This window comes from Delphinapterus leucas, chromosome 6 (genome assembly GCF_059928025.1).
Source record: "Delphinapterus leucas isolate spDelLeu-1000000601 "Yukka" chromosome 6, BTC_Dleu_Yukka2, whole genome shotgun sequence".
In the NCBI taxonomy this organism is placed as follows: Eukaryota; Metazoa; Chordata; class Mammalia; order Artiodactyla; family Monodontidae; genus Delphinapterus; species Delphinapterus leucas.
This window is the reverse complement of record NC_143134.1, coordinates 44,023,392-44,044,461: the sequence shown is the minus strand read 5'-3', so window position 1 is coordinate 44,044,461 and position 21,070 is coordinate 44,023,392. Positions and strand designations below refer to the sequence as shown.

At 47.0% G+C, this 21,070-nt stretch overlaps 2 protein-coding genes and 1 long non-coding RNA gene across 4 annotated transcripts in view; 1 reads left to right on the top strand and 2 right to left on the bottom strand.

The window, feature by feature from the left end:
- The window catches only part of LOC115803836 (uncharacterized), a 132,513-nt gene that overhangs the window by 14,313 nt on the left and 97,130 nt on the right, over positions 1–21,070 (top strand). Inside the window, exon 3 of the long non-coding RNA XR_016393535.1 lies at positions 8,751–12,725. This is a non-coding gene — a long non-coding RNA (uncharacterized LOC115803836). The remainder of the gene's footprint in view (positions 1–8,750; positions 12,726–21,070) is intronic.
- On the bottom strand, positions 625–2,216 carry CCL19 (C-C motif chemokine ligand 19). Its single transcript, XM_022551672.3, has 3 exons — positions 1,821–2,216; positions 1,012–1,138; positions 625–784 (listed from the first exon to the last, which is right to left on the bottom strand). Exons 1-3 carry the CDS (start codon positions 2,056–2,058, stop codon positions 625–627), a joined length of 525 nt encoding a protein of 174 aa, XP_022407380.3. The 5' UTR covers positions 2,059–2,216.
- On the bottom strand, positions 17,373–18,645 carry CCL21 (C-C motif chemokine ligand 21). 2 transcript variants are annotated; one of them, XM_022551674.3, is made up of 4 exons: positions 18,374–18,645; positions 18,153–18,273; positions 17,875–18,057; positions 17,373–17,812 (listed from the first exon to the last, which is right to left on the bottom strand). In XM_022551674.3, exons 1-4 carry the CDS (start codon positions 18,438–18,440, stop codon positions 17,788–17,790), a joined length of 396 nt encoding a protein of 131 aa, XP_022407382.1. In that variant the 5' UTR covers positions 18,441–18,645; the 3' UTR covers positions 17,373–17,787. The 2 variants fall into 2 exon arrangements, with proteins under 2 accessions (XP_022407382.1, XP_022407381.1); XM_022551673.3 differs by having other exon boundaries at positions 17,373–17,793; positions 18,374–18,627.

Below are 21,070 nucleotides of genomic sequence, written 5' to 3'. Positions count from 1 at the left end.
CTCCCTTCCCCGCCCCCAGTGACACCAGATCCCTGAGACACCTGGATGCTTGAGCACCTGTCCTGGAGGGCAAAAACTCAGAGGCCTGAGAGAGTTTGGGTCATTCAGGGGACGGGCACAGGTTTAGTGTTGCTGAGCCGTGGAGTGTGATAGGGCTGTAAGGAGACGTGAGGTGGGGCCCTGATCATGGGAGCTGATCCTGAGAACACAGCGTATTAGGTGGAGGTCGATGAGGACGTTGCTTGGGCTGCAGGGTGGAAACTAACCCGGCCATTCCACCTCCCCCTTTCTATCACAGTCCTCCTGGACAGACAGCAAACAGAGAGCAGACAGACGGATTCGTGGGTACCAGCTGGGCTTTATTGGAAACACTGCAGTCTGGGCATGGAGAAGTTGTGCTTCCACCACACTCATCCACACTCACACTCACGCTCACGCTCCTGCCCCGCCCCAGCTGGGTCAGGTCTGGTGCAGGGGAGCAGGAGGCCTGGTCCTCCCTTCTGGTCCTTGGTTCCCCAAGGCTTCAGTGATTCACATTCTTTCCCTCAGACACAGGGCTCCCTCTGAGGCTGTCATGGGCTACCTGCTGTAGTGCTTTCCCTGGGGGAGGAAGGAGAGGCAAAGTCATGAGCTGGGGTCTTGGACAGGGGCTTGCAGGGAGGAGGCAGGGCTGGGGAGGGCCAGGCTTGCCTTGGCTGAGTTCTTCTGCAGTCTCCGGATGATGCGGCCCACCCAGGGCTGGTCTGGGGGTGCACAGAGCTGGCGACCTCTCAGTGTGGTGAACCTGGAGACAGAGGTCAGAGGTCAGAGAAAATAGAGCCCTGGAACCCAGCTTCCTGGCAGACCCTGGTGTGAGGGACAGCGGCTGGGGACCACACCTAGGAGCCTGTTTCAGGGGCTTCCTTGCAGAGGTTGGGTTAGGCAAGGAGAAGAGAGATAAGAAGGTGGGGGTGGGTTTCCCCAGGGGCTGATGGAGGAGGTGAGGTTAGTCAGGCTTGTCCCGCAACTCACACAACGGCAGACACCCTGCAGCCATTGTTGATGAGCAGGTAGCGATAGGCTCGCACCAGGAATCCAGGGATGGGGCGCTGGGCCACAGACAGGCAGCAGTCTTCAGCGTCGTTGGCATCTCCCAGAGCTGGGGTAGGATTAGTGTCAGGACACAGGGACACTGAGGAACGGAGGCCACAGCCCTCACTGGCATTAAGGATGCCTGTCTGTGTGTGGCGGCAGCTAGACCTGATTGATATTCGCTAAATATATTGAAGCACTTCTAAGCAGTTCGGCAAACGACCGCTGTCCTGAGCCCCACAAATGCCCTCCTGCTGCCCTGATCACCCCAACTTCTTTCCCAAGTCTTTTCAAATTCCCCACAAATGAAGAGTTCACGCTGGTTACAGTGTCAGTTGGGGGAAGGATGTGGGGTAGGGAAGGGGGTGGGGTGGGTAACAGGAGGGTGGCATTAGCAGATCTTAGGAGTTGTTAAATTTTTTGACCCTTCATAGACCGGTGTCTCCCATTCTCTCCACCTTAAGAAAGTATATACTGTTCTCTCCCGCCTGTGAAACTGAGGCAGCAGGAAATAGAGCCTGAAGAGAGGGGGGTAGTCATAGGCCCTGGATACACCAAGAGGCAGATACACATGGGAATTCAGGGACCCAGGTACACCGCCACTCACAGGCACACACACGGGGCACAACCCAGATTCACTGAAACATGCAATCCTAACTCACAGAGTCCCTCACGTCCAGCGTCAAGCAGTCTGAGCCCTAGACACCCCTGCTACTTGCCCCCCACCCTAAGCCTCCCCTCAGCCTTACCAGGGGAGGTCCAGAGAATCAGCAGGCTGAGGGCTAGCAGTGCAGCTGCATGGGATGCCATGGAGGATGAGCGGAGGCTGACTGCCAGCAAGCTGTGAGCGTGAGTGAATCTGGGCAGAGCCTGTGTGAAGCCGAGGCCTGGCTGGGAGTGGGTGAGAGTGCCGAGAAGTGCGGGGTGTGAAGGGGTCTGGGAATGTGAGAGTGGACGAAGCTGGAGGAAGCTGCCACTTCCACCCATTTATGGCCCGGAACTTTCACTTTCTCTGCTCAGAAATTCCCCTCCAAGTCCATTCTGTGGATTCCCCTCTGCCCCCCTCTTTCTGACGGAAACTGACCCTGCCCTCCCTCTTTTCTTCTCTTCTGCTTTCCTTGGTTTCAGCTCTAAGAACCTAAGCAGCCTGCAGTCTGGCCAAGAGAAGGGGACCTTGTGCTGTCAGCTCCAGAGAGAGAGTCTGCACTAGCACCTCCCTGGTGGCATTTGTGTCATCAGCCATAGGGCTGGCCTCTAGATGATGGTTGGGATGGAGGGGCCCGAGTGAGGAGCTGCGTGCCCTTCCCTAGGTTTATCCCTTATCCTCACTCTCTTCTCTGTGGTTCTTCTCTCTGGTGCTGGTGGTGATGAAGAAGACTCCCTGGTGCCCTCAGAACAGCCATGGAGCCTGGGGTAGCCTCCCCAGGTCATTACAGTGCCTGCCCATCCCTGGTCTGGGGACCAGTCTCTCCCTTGAGACAAGCAGAGTTGAGAAGGAATGTTCCTTGGAAGGAGGCCTACCACCTCTTCCCACATCTCAGACCTCTGGGATTCAACCTCCTGACTCAGCAGCACTGTCCCTTTCTTGAGTTACCATTTTCATATGCCCAACACCTGGGTCAGCAGAACAGCTGGAGGGAGCCTGGCCTGGCATAACTCCCTTCATCTTTCCCTTCCTCTGGATCCTGGAAACCAAGAGGGGATTTCTAAGGAGAGGGGGCTGGCCAGCTCATATTCACACAAATCCCCAGATTCCAAGGAATAGACAGATGGGGGAGGGGACGAGTGATTTCCCATCCTTATGAGAAAAACTGGAGATAGATCAGAAGAGAAGTCCTCAGAAGAGAAATTAATATGTGGGACACCCATTCACCCATCCCTACCCAAGCTCTGAATCCTCTTTTGGATGGGAGAGTGTTTCACTCATAAATTTCTGACTTATTTTTCTTTCCATCCATTAATAATAATAGTAGTAATAGTATTTCTGATTGTTTACTAGGTGCTAGACTTCATACCAAGGACTTGACCACTGTTACCTTGCTTAACTTTCCCCAAAAAACTAGGAGGTAGTTTTTTTTTTTTAAATAAATTTATTTATTTTTGGCTGCGTTGGGTCTTTGTTGCTGCGCGCGGGCTTCTCATTACGGAGGCTTCTCTTGTTGCGGAGCATAGGTGCGCAGGCTTCCGTACTTGTGGCTCACAGGCTCTAGAGCACAGGTTCAGTAGTTGTGGCGCACGGGCTTAGTTGTTCCGCGGCATGTGGGATCTTCCCGGTCCAGGGCTCAAACCCTTGTCCCCTGCATTGGCAGGCAGATTCTTAACCACTGCCCCACCAGGGAAGCCCTAGGAAGTAGTTTTTATTATTATCATATTATTATCTCTTTTAACACATAAGGAATGCGGCTCAGAGCACAAGGTCACAAAGGAAATAAATGTCTTGAACTGAGGCATCTTTAAGATTTACACTCTTTCCTACCATCCCACACTGCCTGTCTGCCATTGATCACACAACAGCACAGGGGAGTGAGGCTCTACACATAGCATGCCTAGGTTGGGATTTAGATTACATTACTTGCTAGCTGTGTGACCATGTGCAAAGTATCTAGTTTCTGTGTCTTAGTGTCCTTATCTGTAAAAGAGGAATGGTAATAGTTTTTAATTCTTAGGATTAAATGAGGTGATCTGAGCAAAACCCTTAGTTTAGAGGCTGGTACACAATGAACACTCAATATTAACCATTATTATTATTCTATCCTTTTATTCAGATGTCTGTCAGTGCATCTATCTCTCCATCTTTCCATGGATCCTTGTCTTTATGGTGGTTCTGATTATTCTCTGTTGCCCCACCCCTGTCCATTCTCCACTCTTCTCTGCCCTGCTCTGTTCTCTAGAAGGGTGACCTCTACAGACAGTATTACTCAGGATCCCTTATCCTTTAGCTTCTGTTTGGGCTTGGCCATGGGAGGCAGCAGCAGGAGATCAGTGGTAGGAGAGAGAGGTTGGGGTATTAATTCTCCAAATCCTTCATCTTGCTATAGTTCTGACAGTGAATAATTTACTCTGTGGCAGTTGTTCTTAAAGAGTGGTCTTTGGGGGCTTCCCTGGTGGTGCAGTGGTTAAGAATCCGCCTGCCAATGCAGGGAACACGGGTTTGAGCCCTGGTCCGGCAAGATCCCACATGCTGTGGAGCAACTAAGGCTGTGTGCCACAGCTATTGAGCCCGTGCTCTAGAGCCCACGAGCCACAACTACTGAGCCCACATGCCACAACTACTGAAGCCTGCGCACCTAGAGCCCGTGCTCCGCAACAAGAGAAGCCACCGCAATGAGAAGCCCATGCACTGCAACGAAGAGTAGCCCCTGCACACTGCAACTAGAGAAAAACCCACGCACAGCAATGAAGAACCAACGCAGCCAAAAAAAAAAAAAAATTAATTAAAAAAAAAGAGTGGTGTTCAGACAGCAGCAGCAGCATCACCTGGGAGCTTGTTAGAAATGTAAATTCTCAGGTCCTACTCCAGACCTACTGGAGCAATCCGTATTTTAACACACCCTTGATGACTCTGATACATGCTGAAGTTTGAGAACCACTGATCTACAGTTAGATTCTTTTGGGCTGCCTCCTCTCCGTGGGTTTATCTCTGAGGCTCCCAAAACACTGTTCCTTCCTCTGGCCCCTTCAGGCCTTGGTATGGTAATGGTTTCCCACTATTGCTGAACCCTGAGTGTCTCACTCTTCCTTGTTGGTTCCTTAATCTTGACCCCCACCTCTTAAATAGCCCCTTTATTAAAATCTTTCTGGTTAGACTTTTTTTGAGTGTGTCATCTGTTTCCTGCCAGGATCCTAACTGATACAGTAAATGGTACCAGAAGACATCCCAGGAAATAGATTTCCAAAATGGGATCCTGGGATTGCGTTGCTCATATATTTGCTGAGTGCACAAACCTCCTTGCATGGGGAAAGAGGACACGAGTAAATCCAGAACATGAAGAAGCATCACCATCACTTAAGACTATCACTAAGCGAGGTGCAGTGTGGGATGCTGATGGAGGGAAAGACATTAGGAGATAAAATGTCTCAGGTACTTAATTGCTGTGGCCGCAAATGGTGATTTCAAAGGGTCATTACATATATGGTTGGGTGGGCTGCCTGTTTCTGATTGTGCTGGCACAATTACATAAGAAAAAGAGAAGTTTAAGAACATGAAATTCTATAACTGATTCACTTAGTTATAAAGCAGAAACTAACACACCATTGTAAAGCAATTATACTCCAACAAAGATGTAAAAAAAAAAAAAAAACCAGTAAAGGTTAAAAAAAAAAAGAACATGAAATTCTAATTCAAGTTATGGGTAGAGATTCAGACAACTTCTATGGAATTTTTTTTAATTGAAGTACAGTTGATTTACAATGTTGTGTTAGTTTCTGGTGTACGGCAAAGTGATTCGGTTACATGTATATCTATGTATCTATTCTTTTTCAGATTCTTTTCCATTATAGGTTATTACAAGGTATTGAATATAGTTCCCTGTGCTCTACAGTAGGTCCTTGTTGTTTATTTATTCTATACGTAGTAGTGTGTATCTGTTAATCCCAAGCTCCTAATTTATCCCTCTCCTCCTAATTTATCCCCCTTCACTATGGAATTCTTAAGTCATCTTTAATTTATGTGATCCATAGCCACATGGCAGATATGGCTATGGATCAAGCCCCCAAACTGATTGTATGTGTGGTAGAGTTGCAACACGGGATAAATGCACAACCCCACCGTATTCCTAATACTAGAATAAGCGCACTCTTGGGAAGGAGAAGGACTCTGAGACTTGGGATGGGGACATTTAGGCAGAGATGAACAAAGCTGAGAATTTTGGACCTTTTAATTCCCTTAAACCTTCCTTGCTGGCAGAAGAACACTCCTCCCCCTGCAAACCATGAATGATCCAGCCTTCCCATCCATTAAAAAATATTTTTAATAACTCCCTGGCAAAAGGCATGCTGGGGTCCTCTTCAGGATCCACCCTCACCACCCTTCATAGCCTCCGGGCCCATAGTGCGAGTTTGATTCTAACATAGCCTGGATAGGAATGTACAAGATATGCTCCAAGAACAATAGCGTGTACACTGAAGGAGTTGCAAGAACTTGTCAACCGTATTGGGAGAAGCTCGGGGACCAGTGTGGACAAATTTATTGATATGTATGCCCTTATCCAGGATTTGGGTATTACTGTATTAGCTGAGCACCTGGGAATGGTGTTAATAATCTGTTGAGTTGGTTACTGGAAGCCTGGACTCAACAGTGGCCTATGATCAATGAGGTTGGGGTGCTAGAACCTCACTGGCATATTGTAGAACAGTCTTCCTCAGAATTGGAGGTGCATATGATTCACTGGGGGGTCTTACTAAACTGCAGATTCTGATTAAGTAAGTCTGGGTGAAGTCCAAGGTGTTGTGTTTCTGACAAACTTCTAAGTGATGCTGATGCTGCTGGTCCTCAGAATACACCCTGAGTAGCAAAACAGAGGCAAGAGTGCAAAGGTTACAGAGAAGGGAATGTTGGAGGCCCCTCTTACGTGCAACCACTAATTCTGAAGGGTCCAGGGAGATAATTCCCTCTCCAAGGCCATAAGAAAAGCACTGGTGATGAGAGCACTGACTATGAAAAGCACCGTAGTGGTTTCTTTTTTTAAATAAATTTATTATTTTTTTTAAATTTATTTTTGGCTGTGTTGGGTCTTTGTTGCTGCATGCAGGCTTTCTCTAGTTGCGGCGAGTGGGGGGCTGCTCTTCGTTGCGGTGCGGGAGCTTCTCGTTGCGGTGGCTTCTCTTGCTGTGGAGCACGAGCTCTAGGCACGTGGGCTTCAGTAGTTGTGGCTCCCGGGCTCTAGAGCACAGGCTCAGTAGTTGTGGCGCATGGACTTAGTTGCTCCGCAGCATGTGGGATCTTCCCGGACCAGGGCTCGAACCCGTGTCCCCTGCCTTGGCAGGTGGATTCTTAACCACTGCGTCAACAGGGAAGCCCTGTAGTGTTTTCTTTAGTAGGCAGGAGATGAGGATGGGAGATGTTCTCTTGGGACTGGGCAATCTCATTTCAAGGAGAATAATGGAATCTTTGAGTGGTAGAGTCTAGATGCTCACCTTCTGAGCAATAAGATGAATGAAATTATTAAATAAGCTGCAGGGACAAGTGGTAATCATTGTGCTTTGCCCATAAGGACCTGTGGTGGTAGCTAATTGATCATAGTTTTCCTAGTAATGAAATAGATGGACAACTTACTGACCCATGTAAGTGTAAAATGTCTAGGCCTGGTAGGGAGAAACTTGATTCAAATTGTATTGGGGATTTACAGTGTCTTACCCATTTCCTTGACTTAAATCAGTTCCCCAGACCTGAAGTTCCTTGATTGGATGGTGGGGGGGTGGGGTGGGAAGGCTTGAGTCTTTTCACAGGTGGACTCTATAGATCTCTCTTCTAGTCAGTTGTTCTCAAAGTGTGGTCCCTGGACCAGCAGCATCAGCATCAGCTGGGAACTTGGCAGAAATGCAAATTCTTGGGCTCTGCCTCAACTCCATTGAATCAGAAACTCTGGGAGTGGCCTAGCAATCTGTATTTTAACAAGCCTTTCTGGTGATTTTGATGTATGCTAAAATTCGAGAATCACTTCTTTAAGCCTTCCCTAGAGAGATCTGTAGCCGTTTGCCCGGGTGACTATGAATGGTGAACAGAAAAAATTCTTTGATCTTTGGGGGATTATTAGATACTGTCTCCTGTTAATACTAGTCTTGGGGACCCAAAACCCCATTGTGGTCCACTAGTCAGAGTAAGGGTTTATGGAGTTCAGGTGATAGAAGGATCTTGGTTCAGGTCCATCTCACAGTGAATCTGTAAGACCTATCCAATGGTTATTTCTCTAGTTTCGGAATGTATAGTGGGAATACCTATACTTAGTAATTAGCAAGGTCTCCACACTGGTTCCTTGACCATGGAGTGAGGAAAATTATGGGAGGAAGGGCCAAGTGGAAGTCCTTTGAACTGTGCCTGCCCCACCATGTTCCCCCCTACAATAGTAAACTTAAAGCAATGCTTTGTTGCTAGAGAATGTGCATAGAATAGAGCACCTTCAAAGACTTAAAGATGCTTCAGCCCTTGGTACAGCATATTACAGCTAATAATCTAGCACGTGCCTTCTTTCTGTAGCAGTCACTTAAAGACCATTGAAATCCATTCGTTTTCAACTATAATGACAGAAATACACCTTCACTGTTTTACCTCAGGGATATTATCAGCTTTCCTGCTCTGATTATCATAAGATAATCTGGATATCTCACAGAATATCAAAGTAGTCCTTTAAACTGATGACATTATGTTTACTGGCGCACAAGAAATAGCAGTCGCCCTAAATGCCTCAGTAAGACCTATGTATGTCAGAGGGAGAGAAAGAAGTCTTCCAAAAATTCAGGGTCCTGCAACATAGGTAAAATTTCTAGGCTATTAGAGGTAGGGAGAAGCTGAAAACCAGTGATCTGGGGAATGTTGCACATTTACCGTGAAGAGGCACAATGCTTAAAGAGCTGTTTGGATTTTGGAGGCAACATACATCATAGTTAGGTGTAGTACAGCAAAATATTTATTGGATATGGCATAAAGCTGACAGTTTTTTTTCTTTTTTTTTTTTTTGCAGTACACGGGCCTCTCACTGTTGTGGCTTCTCCCGTTGCGGAGCACAGGCTCCGGATGCGCAGGCTCAGCGGCCATGGCTCACGGGCCCAGCCGCTCCGCGGCATGTGGGATCTTCCCGGACCGGGACACGAACCCGCGTCCCCTGCATCGGCAGGCGGACTCTCAACCACTGCGCCACTAGGGAAGCCCCAAGCTGACAGTTCTGAATGAGGCCCAGAGCAAGGAAGGGGTCTGCAGCAGGTCTAGGCTCTGGGGAAAAGTTGCCTGTCTACTTGGGCCTTATGACTCATAAATCCAGGGAATTTCAGATTGTCTGTGGCAGAGAAGGGTGCGACAGGAGCCCCAGAAGGAGCATTACAGGAAAGACCCTTAGGGTGTTGGAGTAAGGACATACCTCTTCTGCTAACGATTATTTACTCTTTGAAAATCAGTCCTGATTTGCCACTGGGCCCTGGTTTAAAACTCAGACTATAGATCACCCAGTGACAACGCAACCTAGGGTGTTATCTATAGCAAGTCATATAGTTGGATGTGCATGGCCAGCGTTCCACTGTCAAAGGAACATTGTACATTTGAGACCAGGCCTTAGAAATTTCAGAAGGCATGAGTAAAAGCGTGGGGAGGTGACTCAGATTCCTACTTTTATTGTTTTCTGCTTCTTCTTCTGATCATACTTACGCCTTCATGGAGAAGTTTTCTACAAACAGTTAACAGAGAGAGGAAGTGTATGGTCTTGATTTTCAGATGGGTCTCTAAGGTATGCTGGCATCAGTCAAAAGTAGACAGTTGCTTACATTCAGGTGTGGCCCTGAAAGACAGCGGTGAAGGGAAGTCCTCTCAGTGGGCAGAATTTCAGGCAGTACATTTAATGTCCACTTTGTCAGAAGGAGAGATGGCCTGAAGTTTGGAGCTATACAAATTCATGTGCAGTGGCTGCCCACAACAACCTTGCCCTCACCTCTGTAAATTGACCCTTCACTAAATTCTTTTCTATTAAGACTTTTGGGTCATGTCATTTGTTTCCCTCCAAGATCTTATATGATACAAGAGTATAGTGCAGAGCTGGCATAAAGGTTTCAAATAAATTTCAATACTGTCTTCCTGGAATGCCTGTTGGGAAAGATCCTGAGAATCAGCAGCAAAGGGTGAAATAATAATAAACAAGGGATTTACACCACATTCATTCAATAAATATTTATTGAGGGCGTCCTATGCTCCAGACACTGTTCTTGGCACTGGGACACAACAACATGGGCCAGATAGTGTAGGGCTTTGTAGGCCATTGCAGAGTTTATGTTCTACTCTGAATGAGTTGGGGAACCTTTGGAGGGCTTTGAACAGTGACATGATCTGGCATGTGTTAAAGTCTCCCTGTGGCTGTCGGATGGAAGATAGACAAAAGTGGTGCAAAAATGGAAGCCTGGAGACCAGCTTGGAGGCAATTGCAATAATCCAGGGAGGACATGAGGTTGCTGAGAGTTGGTGAGAAGTGGTCAGATTCTGGAAACATTTTGAATGTAGAGCCAGTGGGCTCTGCTGAGGGGTTCAGCATAGGATATGAGAGAAAGAAGAGAAAGAGAGACAGAGAAAATACTTCAATGTTTTTGGCTTGAGCAATGTGATTGTTGGAGTTATATTTACCAAGATGTGGACGACTGTAGAGGAGTGGGTTTGTGAGAAGGTCAGGAGCCTTGTTTTTTTTTTTAATTTTTATTGAAATATAGTTGATTTAGAATGCTGTCTTAGTCTCAGGTATACAGCAAAGTGATTCAGTTGTATATATACAGGGGACCGCTGGTCCTGCTGGTCTTTTATAGATTCTGTTCCATTATAGGTTATTACAAGATATTGAGCATAGTTCCCTGTGCTATACAGGTTCTTGTTAGTTATCTATTTTATATATAGTAGCATGTATATTTTAATCCCAAACTCCTAATTTATCTCGCCCTCCAGGAGCCTTGTTTTGACTTTTTACGATGAAGCTGCATTTTGGACATATAAGTGGAGATGTTAAGTACGTAGTTGGTAGTATGAGTCTAGAGTTCAGGCGAGAGATTCTAGCTGAAGATAAAAATTTGGGAGCATATGGATGGTATTTAAAACCATAAGACAATGAGGTCATCAAGGGAGTGAGTGTAGATAGAAGGGGTCAAGTTCCAAGGCCTGGAGCTCCCTAACACTGACAGATCAAGGAGAAGAAGAGGAATCGGGGAAGGTGACAGCCATCAGGTGTTCTGATGGTACCTTCTATCATGGCAAAAAGGCGGAGGGCATAGGCCCTATGGGTGGAAGGTTTAAGGCACCAACTCCCCAGCCATTGGTTTAAATGATCCAGTGGTGGGGTGGTGGAGACCAGGGAGGTGGGTTTGAAACAGTTTCTGACCACACCCATAGAGCCTTCAGTGTGCTACCTGCTTTACCTAGTTCACCCTCTTCTCAGCCACGTGGCCTTCTTGGGGTTCCTGGTTCAGTGTGAGTTTTGGACAAATCTCCCAGCTTGGGGCAGTTCAGCTCATCTTGGCACCACACTCTCCCAAGGAGCCCGCTCAGCCTTCATGCTCCCTGGTCTGATCAAATCCATGCCGCAGGGGTGGGAGATCTTGGGTGGAGGGCACTTTAGCCATCGAGGCAGGTAAGGCAGCAGCGAGGCCAGGAAAGTCAACCAAGGCCATGGTAGGAGTGGGAGTACCAGGGAGTAAACGGTTGTGGAGAGCATCTCGATTAGATGCTTAATAAATGTTTGTTGAATGGATGAATGTGAGTATCAGGAGCTGTGTCCCTGGGGCTGAGCGTGACTGGTGTGCCCGTCATCCGCGTGTGTGTGTGTGTGAGAGAGCGAGAGCTATGGCTCTGTGTCCACGTCTGTGCCTGATGTGTCTCCCCTCCCAGGCCTGCAGAGGGCGCACCAGCCTGGGAAGGGAGGCTCGAGTGGGCGCCGCTCTGTCTGAGGGGTGGGTGGGCGCTGGCGGGTGGGGGGTGCTCTAGCAAGGGCGGGATGCGGCCCTGACCCGGCGGGCTGCTCAGAGAGACTGAGAAGGGCGTTGGGCCCAAAGTCCGTGGGCCTGGCACGGCCTCTGGTGCTGTACCCGCTCCAGGCCCCAGCTGGTCCCGAGGCCGAAGGTCCGGCCCCGGGTCCCAGCGCGCGGGTCCCGGCACACGGGCGGAACGTGCAGAAGGGAGACTCGGGTTGCGGGTGGGACCCGCAGCTCCAGGACCCGGGGTCGGCGTGGGCTCGGGAAGCGCCCGGGCGGCGATTACCCAGGGCTGAGCACAGCGGCTGTCCCGCCAAATCTCTGCCACTCGGGCCCCTGAATCCGCGGGTACTCGGCTGGGCAGGCTGGGACGCATGGGCGGCCGGAGGCCGGTGTTTTTCCGTGAGTATTTGTCTTCCCCACCCCAAGTATTCCCAATTTATCCTGAGGCCAGGGCGCCCAACGTGGAAGACAGGAAGCAATGTTTGTCTTAAAGGCTGAAGGAAGTTCACATTACCTCCGGGACTTCCTTCGCAACATAAATAACCCGCACCCGACTGATTCCTTAAACCACGTAATTACGGTGCCAGCTCTAAGAAAGGTTTCTTTCAACCTTTAGGTTGAAACCATAGGCTTTCAAGGTTTATTGAAAGCCTAACTGTGTGCCCGGCGCGACGCTCGCTCGGTGCCGGAGGATGAAGTGCTTTCACCTGGACAGGGACGGAAAACGAGTTTGTCCTGCTCATCAGTGGACATGGGAAAATTCTAGACCCCTGGTCTAGCATGAGACACATTTGAGGACAAATAATAAAGGGGGGGAAAAAAATCCCAGAAAGATGAAGGAAATGAGAACAGTAGTGATCAACCCACAAGCCTGTTTGCCTTTGGAGGACGGAGGACCGCGACGACGATGCTGCCTCCTAGTGGCGGAGTCGGGCAATGAGGCCAAGTGGAGTTTAACATCCCGTCCGCTGTGGGTATGCTGAACCGAAACGGCTGCTCAGGTAATCACAGATGGAGTTCGGTTATTCATTTAATATTAGATTGAAATTTATTACTATCACAATCCAGGACTCTAAAACAAAAGTCTTCAAGAACATGGCATCAGAGTTTCCCTGGGGTGTTTTTGTTTGCCACCAACTGGGAAATGGATTTCTTGAAGAAAATGAAGTTTTCAGCTTCCTGACATAGCTAGCTAACACAATCTCTGTAGGGGAACTGCAGAAGAGCCACCGCTAGAAGAATACCAAATATAGGCATTAGAAAAAGGCTTGGCAATTTCAACACCCATAAAAGTGGTAATTCATCGGTCAAGATTGATGGCAAAGGAAAGATACACTGATGATTTTTAACAAAATAGCATCACTTTGTCCCCAAATACAAGGATAAATAACACCTGGACATGCAAAGAAAAAGAACTTCACAAAAGAGGTCAGTTGAAGCTGAAGACATTTTCACAGGTAAATGATTAAAGCTAGGAAACAAATTAATTTTGAGCTTTCATAAATAGCAAGTATAGACCCAGTCCCCCTGACCTTCCTGTGCCATAAAGCTGGGCAGAAGATGCCAAATATGTCAGTGGTGCTGTGCTGGTAGCCCCATAGTACCCCATTTTTGAAGATGTCAAAAGAAAGATCCTGTCATTGGTGATCATGTCCCTCTAATGACTGATGAGTAAAGAATGAAATAGTGGCTAGCGAACATGTGGCCCAGGTACCATGGAGGGAGAGAAGTGTTAAGAAATCTGGTTGCTCAGTTTGGAATTAGTTTCCAGTTCATATGACTGAGGTTGTTAAGACATTTCTATTAGCTGTAATTTTGGGAGCTCTTACTAGCCCCATCCATCCTTTACATTTGTGTCAAAGAGGCCCTTAAAGGATTTACAAAGAAGGAGTGAGCCAGGGGAAGCAGAAGGCTTCAGACTTTGAGGCAACACTGACAAGAGGGAGCTGGCCCACCATTTCGTAATTGTGTGTGGGTGTGTTATCATTTCATGGAAGAGATAGTGCTAAAATCATTTGAAAACATGGTATTAGTAATTTTCTGAATGGCACTGAGGGTGACATTGTTAGAAGATAGTAATTACTGTTAAAGGAAATTCCAGGGGTTACAGTGAGTTTTCATGTTTGTTTGATGATGGTTTTGTAAATGTGGGGGATGACTGATCTTTGGAATTTTTTTCTTTTCACATTTCTAGTAAAAGCCATTAATTGTCTTACTGTTGAACACTGGCAGACTAGTATTCAGTAAAATATTTCTTTTTACTGTATGCATGAGCATCAATTTGGAAGTCCTCTAACTTTATAATTTCATTTTATGCTTTATACTTATTTTTACTGAAATATTTACTTATCTAAACAGCAATCTTCTGGAAAGTTACTTTTATCTCCCCTCCCATTTGGGTCTTTGTGATTTGATGCCTTTACAAATGTATACACACACCAGAAACATTTACTTTATTTATTTTATTATTATTATTATTATTTTTTGGCTGCGCTGGGTCTTTGTTGTGGAGCGTGGACTCTCTAGTTGTGGAGCGCGGGCTTAGTTGCCTTGTGGCATTTGGGATCTTAGTTCCCCGATCGATCCCACGTCCCCTGCATTGGAAAGCGGATTCTTAACCACTGGACCACCAGGGAAGTCCTTAGAAACACTTCCTTTAGTTTTAGTTGGGGCTCAAGAAGGAGTGAAAATAAATTCCTGTGTTTAATTTGCCATCTTTACCCTGAACTCCTACTTGTCTTTGAATTCGGTGGTGTTGATCTTTCCCCCTGTGGTTTGTGTTTTATGGTTTTATGTTTAACAAGTTCTTTTTCTACCTCAAGGTTATAACCACCCTCACCTATATTGTCTTCTATAACATATATTTTAAACATTAGGTCTTTAATCCTATGATGCAGTGTTTGAAAAATACTGAGGCTATGATAATGGGAAGGTAGAGGTATTTTAAATAAAGGAAGAACAGTTTGAATCTTTAGGAAAAACAAAAAGCTCAGTGACAAAAGGAAAGTAAGCACAGTACGCTACTTTGCTGTGCAGTGAACAACATTTACCTGGTCATCATAATGTAAATTCTGATCATTGTCTAAATATAGTGGTATAGCTATATTTAGAGGCTAGGGTGACAGGAGAAGAGGGTTCGTAAGAGAGCTAAATCTCCACTTTTTATAATAGGAAGTCACTAGGTAACTTAAAAAAAAATTTAATTATTTGGTTGCGCCGGGTCTTAGTTGCAGCGGGTAGGCTCCTTAGTTGTGGCTCACCAGCTCCTTAGTTGTGGCATATGAACTCGTAGTTGCGGCATGCATGTGAGATCTAGTTCCCTAACCAGGGATCGAACCTGGGCCCTCTGCATTGGGAACGTGGAGTCTTAACCGTTGTACCACCAGGGAAGTCCCTCAGTTGATAACTTTAAAAATAGGTAAATGAAGAAACAGAGGTATGAACAAAGTATTTAGACATATGGCACTAAGTCCTAGAGGAAGTAGCTTAAAAGTTGCAGGAAATGGTTGTTCAGAATAAGCCTTTTGGTACTTTCTGATTTTTTTAAACCATGAGTATGTATTATTTGATTTTTTTGAATTATGGATCTTACAGAAAGAAGAAAGAACAGGACAGTATTGTCAAAGATGAAGGCAGAAAAGGAGAGTAGGGACTCATTCTCTGATAAGATAGATATTATATTGCATGCTAATCAGGGTAGGGCTTGAGGCAAATGCCAGCTATGCAGTGTGGCAGGATAATTTAGTGAAATACGAAGTTTTGTTTTGTTTTGCCTATGTTTTCCTTTTTTTCTCTTTTTGCTGATGATTTTCTTTTCTCTTCAGAGCAAGCGAGGGTTTTGGTAGGGCTGAGAGTAGTAGCACCCTGATATTAGAGTCCCTTCTGCCTTTGTAAAAGTCTAAAGCAAACCTGGGAAGAGGTTATACCTTGGAGGGACTGGGAAGAGGGAGGGTTTTGGAGAGAGTTCTTGAAGACTGTGGAGGGGATTGGTGTGTATGTCCAGCCAGTATGCGCAGTGGGCTTTAATCCTTGACTGGGATGAAGCAAGCAAGCCACCTGAGTAGATGGCTCTGGGGAGATGTCTGGGGAAGCTAGGTCCAAGCCCGGAGGCTCTCATAGCTGAGCTCCCATGGCTCAAATGTGGCACAGAGCTAAGAGTTTGAGAGTCCAGGACCCGGGGAGTCATACCTGCTGGGAACACAGGGGCCAAAGCATTCACTGGTGAGACTGATGTCCAATGATGGGATGATGTAGAGGGCATGTAGGAAGCCTCTCCTGTGCCTTGCTGTTTCTTTGACCTTTGCACAGTCCTTGGCAGATGGGACCCCAAGAATGCCAACGCTCCGGTGCAGGGGCTTGGAGTAGGTTCATTGAAAGAACATTTTATTTTATTTTTTGGCCATGCCATGCGGCTTGCAGGATTTTAGTTCCCTGACCAGGGATTGAACCCCGGCCCTGGCAGTGGAAGTGCCGAGTCTTAACCCCTGGACTGCCAGGGAACTCCTGAAAGAACATTTTAAAGTACAGTAAATCTTGAACATCTGAGTTTGTAGACTAAGATCACACCGGCCGCATGATGATAGGTAGGGAGCATCCCCTGTCTTCACTGTACTCGGAAGGAGCAGAGAGCAAATATTTTAATGACTATAATAAGCGGTAAGTGCTGTGGCATGCTCAGGCCCTGGTGGAAGGAGAAGGTGGTGGCAACCACCTCTAGTTCCTTGCCCCTCTCCCAGGATCTGTTCCCTTCTTTCCCACGTGGCCTGGCCCCATCTAATGGTCCTCTCTCTCCTAGCCTAAGGGCGAAGTGGGGAATTGGAGGATCTCTGCTCTGGGAAGGGAGAGGTAGAGGAGAGTTAGACTGGAGCCTTCTTGGAGAGGAGACTAATTTAAATCTGAGTTCTGGGGTTCCAAATTCCTGCCATTGGAGACTTATTCCTTGGCCTCAAGAGGTTAAAGGGGCTAAAGTGCCCCCAGGCCCCACCTAGGGGAGAAAGGAGAAAAGGGAAGGGGAGGATGCTTTCCCAACTGGAAGGAAGCTGAGGGAGGAATAGAGAACTCAGGAATAAAGAGCACATAGTCCCATCAAACAATAAGGAGAGGTCATAGACCCCGCTTCACTGGTCAGGGCGGAAGGGAGTCCTCTGGGGTCTTTGGGAGGAGATAGGGGCTCTCGAGGGCTCCCAGGGCTGGAACTCTGCGTAGGGCAGGTTTCAGTAGAACCTGTGTTCACCTGTGTTACAGGCAGGCCCAGGCTCCTGCCTCCCTCCAGTAGACCCCAAGGAAAGGGGAGGCAGTCCCCGGTGAAGCTGGGAGTGAAAGAATGCTGGGCGGAATCAGGGAAGGGATCTCTTCAGGGTCTCAGAGGCCTACGGAGCTGTTGGGGACATGTGCCTGGGATCCACTGTCTCTTCATTGGCAGGGATTTCTCAGAAACCAGGGGCAGCCCAGGTCCCACCCTGCCTGTCAGCCTCCCTTTTACTGCCCACAGGTCTGGGCACCTGGGAAGCAAGGAAACTCTTGGGGTGGGTGAGGATATAGAATTTGCCAGCCTGAGCTCTTGGCCAGGACCCCAGAGTGTGTGACTCCACCCTGTGGTGACAGTGGCTTCTCTGTGGACACAAACACACAGGAACAGATACTTGGGAGGAAGGCCAGAATGGCTGTTTATTCAGTTAGGTATAAATCATATTTACAAAGACGAGGTGGGTGCAGTGTGGAGCACGGTCAGGTCCAGGGCCCTGGGTGACCTTTCCTCAGAGGGGACAGTCCTGCTGCCACCTCTCACATTTCCTATGGGACTTTCCCTTCTCTGCCTCTCTAGGCCTGGCCTGATGTGGGCAGCTCAGCCGTGCAGGGTAGGGTGGGTATACAGAAGGGGTGGTTGAAGCTGGAGAAGGCGTGAGGTGAGGCCAGCATGGGGTGGCTGCTCTGGGCCCCCTGAGTCCTCCTTCTCTCCTAGCCCACTTCTTGTCCCTTGGGCTGGGGCTCCAAGCCCTGATGAGACTGGTGGGGACCTCCTGGGCTCCAGGCTCGTCACTGGGCTATGGCCCTTTTGGGGTCTCAGTCCTGAGAGGGCAGAAGAGGGCTTTGAGGGGATGATCAAGGCTCCCTTTCACTTCCCACCCCCCGTCCCTTTAGCTTCCTTACCTCTTACAGCCTTTGGAGCCCTTTCCCTTCTTGCCAGACTTGGTGGCCCGCTTGTCCTTCTTACAGTCCTGGGCTGGTTTCCATGGGGCTGCTGGCTTGTCCAGGCGCTGCATCAGCGTCTGCACCCAGGCCTTTTTAGGGTCTGCACAGAGCTCTGGCTGAGAGCGTTTCCGAGGTGAGAACCTAGGGTTCAGGGGTTAGCGAGCCTGTCTTAGTCTTGCCCATCATGCCTTCCCACTCAGCTGCCAGCCTGCACCCACCCCCTTGTACCCACTTACAGGATAGCTGGGAAGGGGCAACCCAGGCTTGGTTCCTGCTTCCGGTAGCTGCGGACAACGTGGGTGGGAATCTTCCTTAGGCTGTACTTGAGGCAACAGTCCTGTGCTCCTCCATCGCTGCCTGCAGGTGGGGTTCACAGGGAGTGAGGGGCTGCTTGGAGGCTCCTACCCTGGCCTCTCCACCCCCTTGCCCCCATCCTAGGCAACTCCCTCCTTGATACCTTGGGTCTGGGGGATGCAGAAGGCCAGAACTAGGACAAGGATGCTCAGAATCAGCGACTGAGCCATGGCCACGGTAGAGCTCGGGCGAGGTGGAGAGCTCCAAACTGGGGGTCCGTGTGTGGGCTGGGACTGGTGTGCCGCCTATTTATGCAGGCAGACACTTTCACTTCCCTCATCCCCAGCTACTCTGTCCAGGCAAGTATAGGGATCTCCCTCCTTTTCCTTCCTGAAAGACAGATCCTGTCCTGGCAACCAGCCTCACTAGTATGCGGAAATGAAAACTTCACACAGCCATTCAGTCCCCCAAGCTGCCTGAGTCTACCTCCTCAATATTAGTTGAATCTGAGAGGCTCTCCTTTTTTTAAAAAAATTAAAATTTTTTTTTAATTTTAATTTTTTTTGGCTGTGCCAGGTGGCATGCGGGATCTTAGTTTCCTGACCAGCGATCGAACCTGCGCCCCCTGCAGTGGAAGCGTGGATTCTTATTAACCACTGGACCACCAGGGAAGTCCCTGAAAGGCCCTCCTTCTATCCCCAGCCACTGTCTTGGTGCAGGCCTTACCACCTCTCCTCTGGAACACTGTGATTGCCTCCTTGTTTCACTCCAGGCTCCACACTCTCCTGTTCCTTCAAGCAGGCTGAGGACTGTTCCTAAAATACAAATCTGACTAATGAATTGTAAGAGTTCTTGGTACATTCTGGATAACAGACCCTTATCAAATATATGATTTGCAAATATTTCCTCCCATTCTGTGGGTTGTCTTTTCACTCTCTTTTAAAATTTTCATTGGAGTACAGTTGTTTTACAATGTTGTGTTATTTGCTACTGTACAGCAAAATGAATCAGCTATACATATACATATATCCCCTCTTTTTTGGATTTCCTTCCCATTTAGGTCACCACAGTGCATTAAGTAGAGTTCCCTGTGCTATACAGTACATTCTCATTAGTTGTCTATTTTGTACATAGTATCAATAGTGTGTATGTGTCAATCCCAATCTCCCAATTCCTCCCACCCACCTCCCTTTGCACCTTGGTATCCATACATTTGTTCTCTACGTTTCTGTCTCTATTTCTGCTTTGCAAGTGAGATCGTCTATACCATTTTTCTAGATTCCACATATATGTGTTAATATATGATATTTGTTTTTCTCTTTCTGACTTACTTCACTCCGTATGACACTCTCTGGGTACATCCACGTCTCTACAAATGACCCAATTTTGATCCTTTTTAGGGCTGAGTAATATTCCATTGTATATATGTACCACCTCTTCTTTATTCATTCCTCTGTTGTTGGACATTTAGGTTGCTTCCATATCCTGGCTATTGTAAATAGTGCAATGAACATTTGGGTGCATGTGTCTTTTTGAATTACGGTTTTCTCAGGGTATATGCCCAGTAGTGGGATTGCTGGGTCATACGGTAGTTCTATTTTTAGTTTTTAAAGGAAGCTCCATACTGTTTTCCATAGTGGTTGTATCAGTTTACATTCCCACCAACAGTACATGAGGGTTCCCTTTCCTCCACACCCTCTCCAGCATTTATCGTTTGTAGATTTTTTGATGATGGCCATTCTGACTCGTGTGAGGTGATACCTCATTGTAGTTTTGATTTGCATTTCCCTAATAATTAGTGATGTTGAGCATCTTTTCATGTGTTTGTTGGCCATCTATGGCCATCTATGGTTTGTATGCCTTCTTTGGAGAAATGTCTATTTAGGTCTTCTGCCCATTTTTGGATTGGGTTGCTTGTTTTTTTGATATTGAGCTGCATGAGCTGCTTGTATATTTTGGAGATTAATCCTTTGTCGGTTGCTTCATTTCAAATATTTTCTCCCATTCTGAGGGTTGTCTTTTCGTCTTGTTTATGGTTCCCTTTGCTGTGCAGAAGCTTTTAAGTTTCATTAGATCCCATTTGTTTTTATTTTCATTACTCTGGGAGGTGGGTCAAAAAAAATCTTGCTGTGATTTATGTCAGAGTGTTCTGCCTCTGTTTTCCTCTAAGAGTTTTTTAGTGTCTGGCCTTACATTTAGGTCTTGAATCCATTTTGAGTTTATTTTTGTGTGTGGTGTTAGGGAGTGTTCTAATTTCATTCTTTTACATGTAGCTGTCCAATTTCCCCAGCACCACTTAATTGAAGAGTCTGTCTTTTCTACATTGTATATTTTTGCCTCCCTTGTTATAGACTAGGTGACTATAGGTGTGTGGGTTTATCTCTGGGCTTTCTATCCTGTTCCATTGATCTGTATTTCTGATTTTGTGCCAGTACCATACTATCTTGATTACTATAGCTTTGTAGTATAGTCTGAAGTCAGGGAGCCTGATTCCTCCAGTTCCATCTTTTTACTCTCTTGATAGTGTCCTGTGATGCACAAAATTTTAAAATTCAGTTTATCTATTTTTCTTCGGTTGCCTGTGTTTTTAGTGTCATATTTAAGAAACCATTGCCAAATCCAAGGCCATGAAGATTTCCCCTTATGTTTTTTCCCCCAGCTTTACTGAGGTATAATTGACAAAATTGTATATATTTAAAATATACAACGTGATGATTTGATATATGTATACGTTGTGAAATAATTACCACAATCCAGTTAATTAACACCTCCATCACTTCACATAGCTATACCTTTTCCTTTTTTTTTGTAGTGAGAATGCTTGATACCTACTTTCTTAGCAAATTTCAAGTACACAATA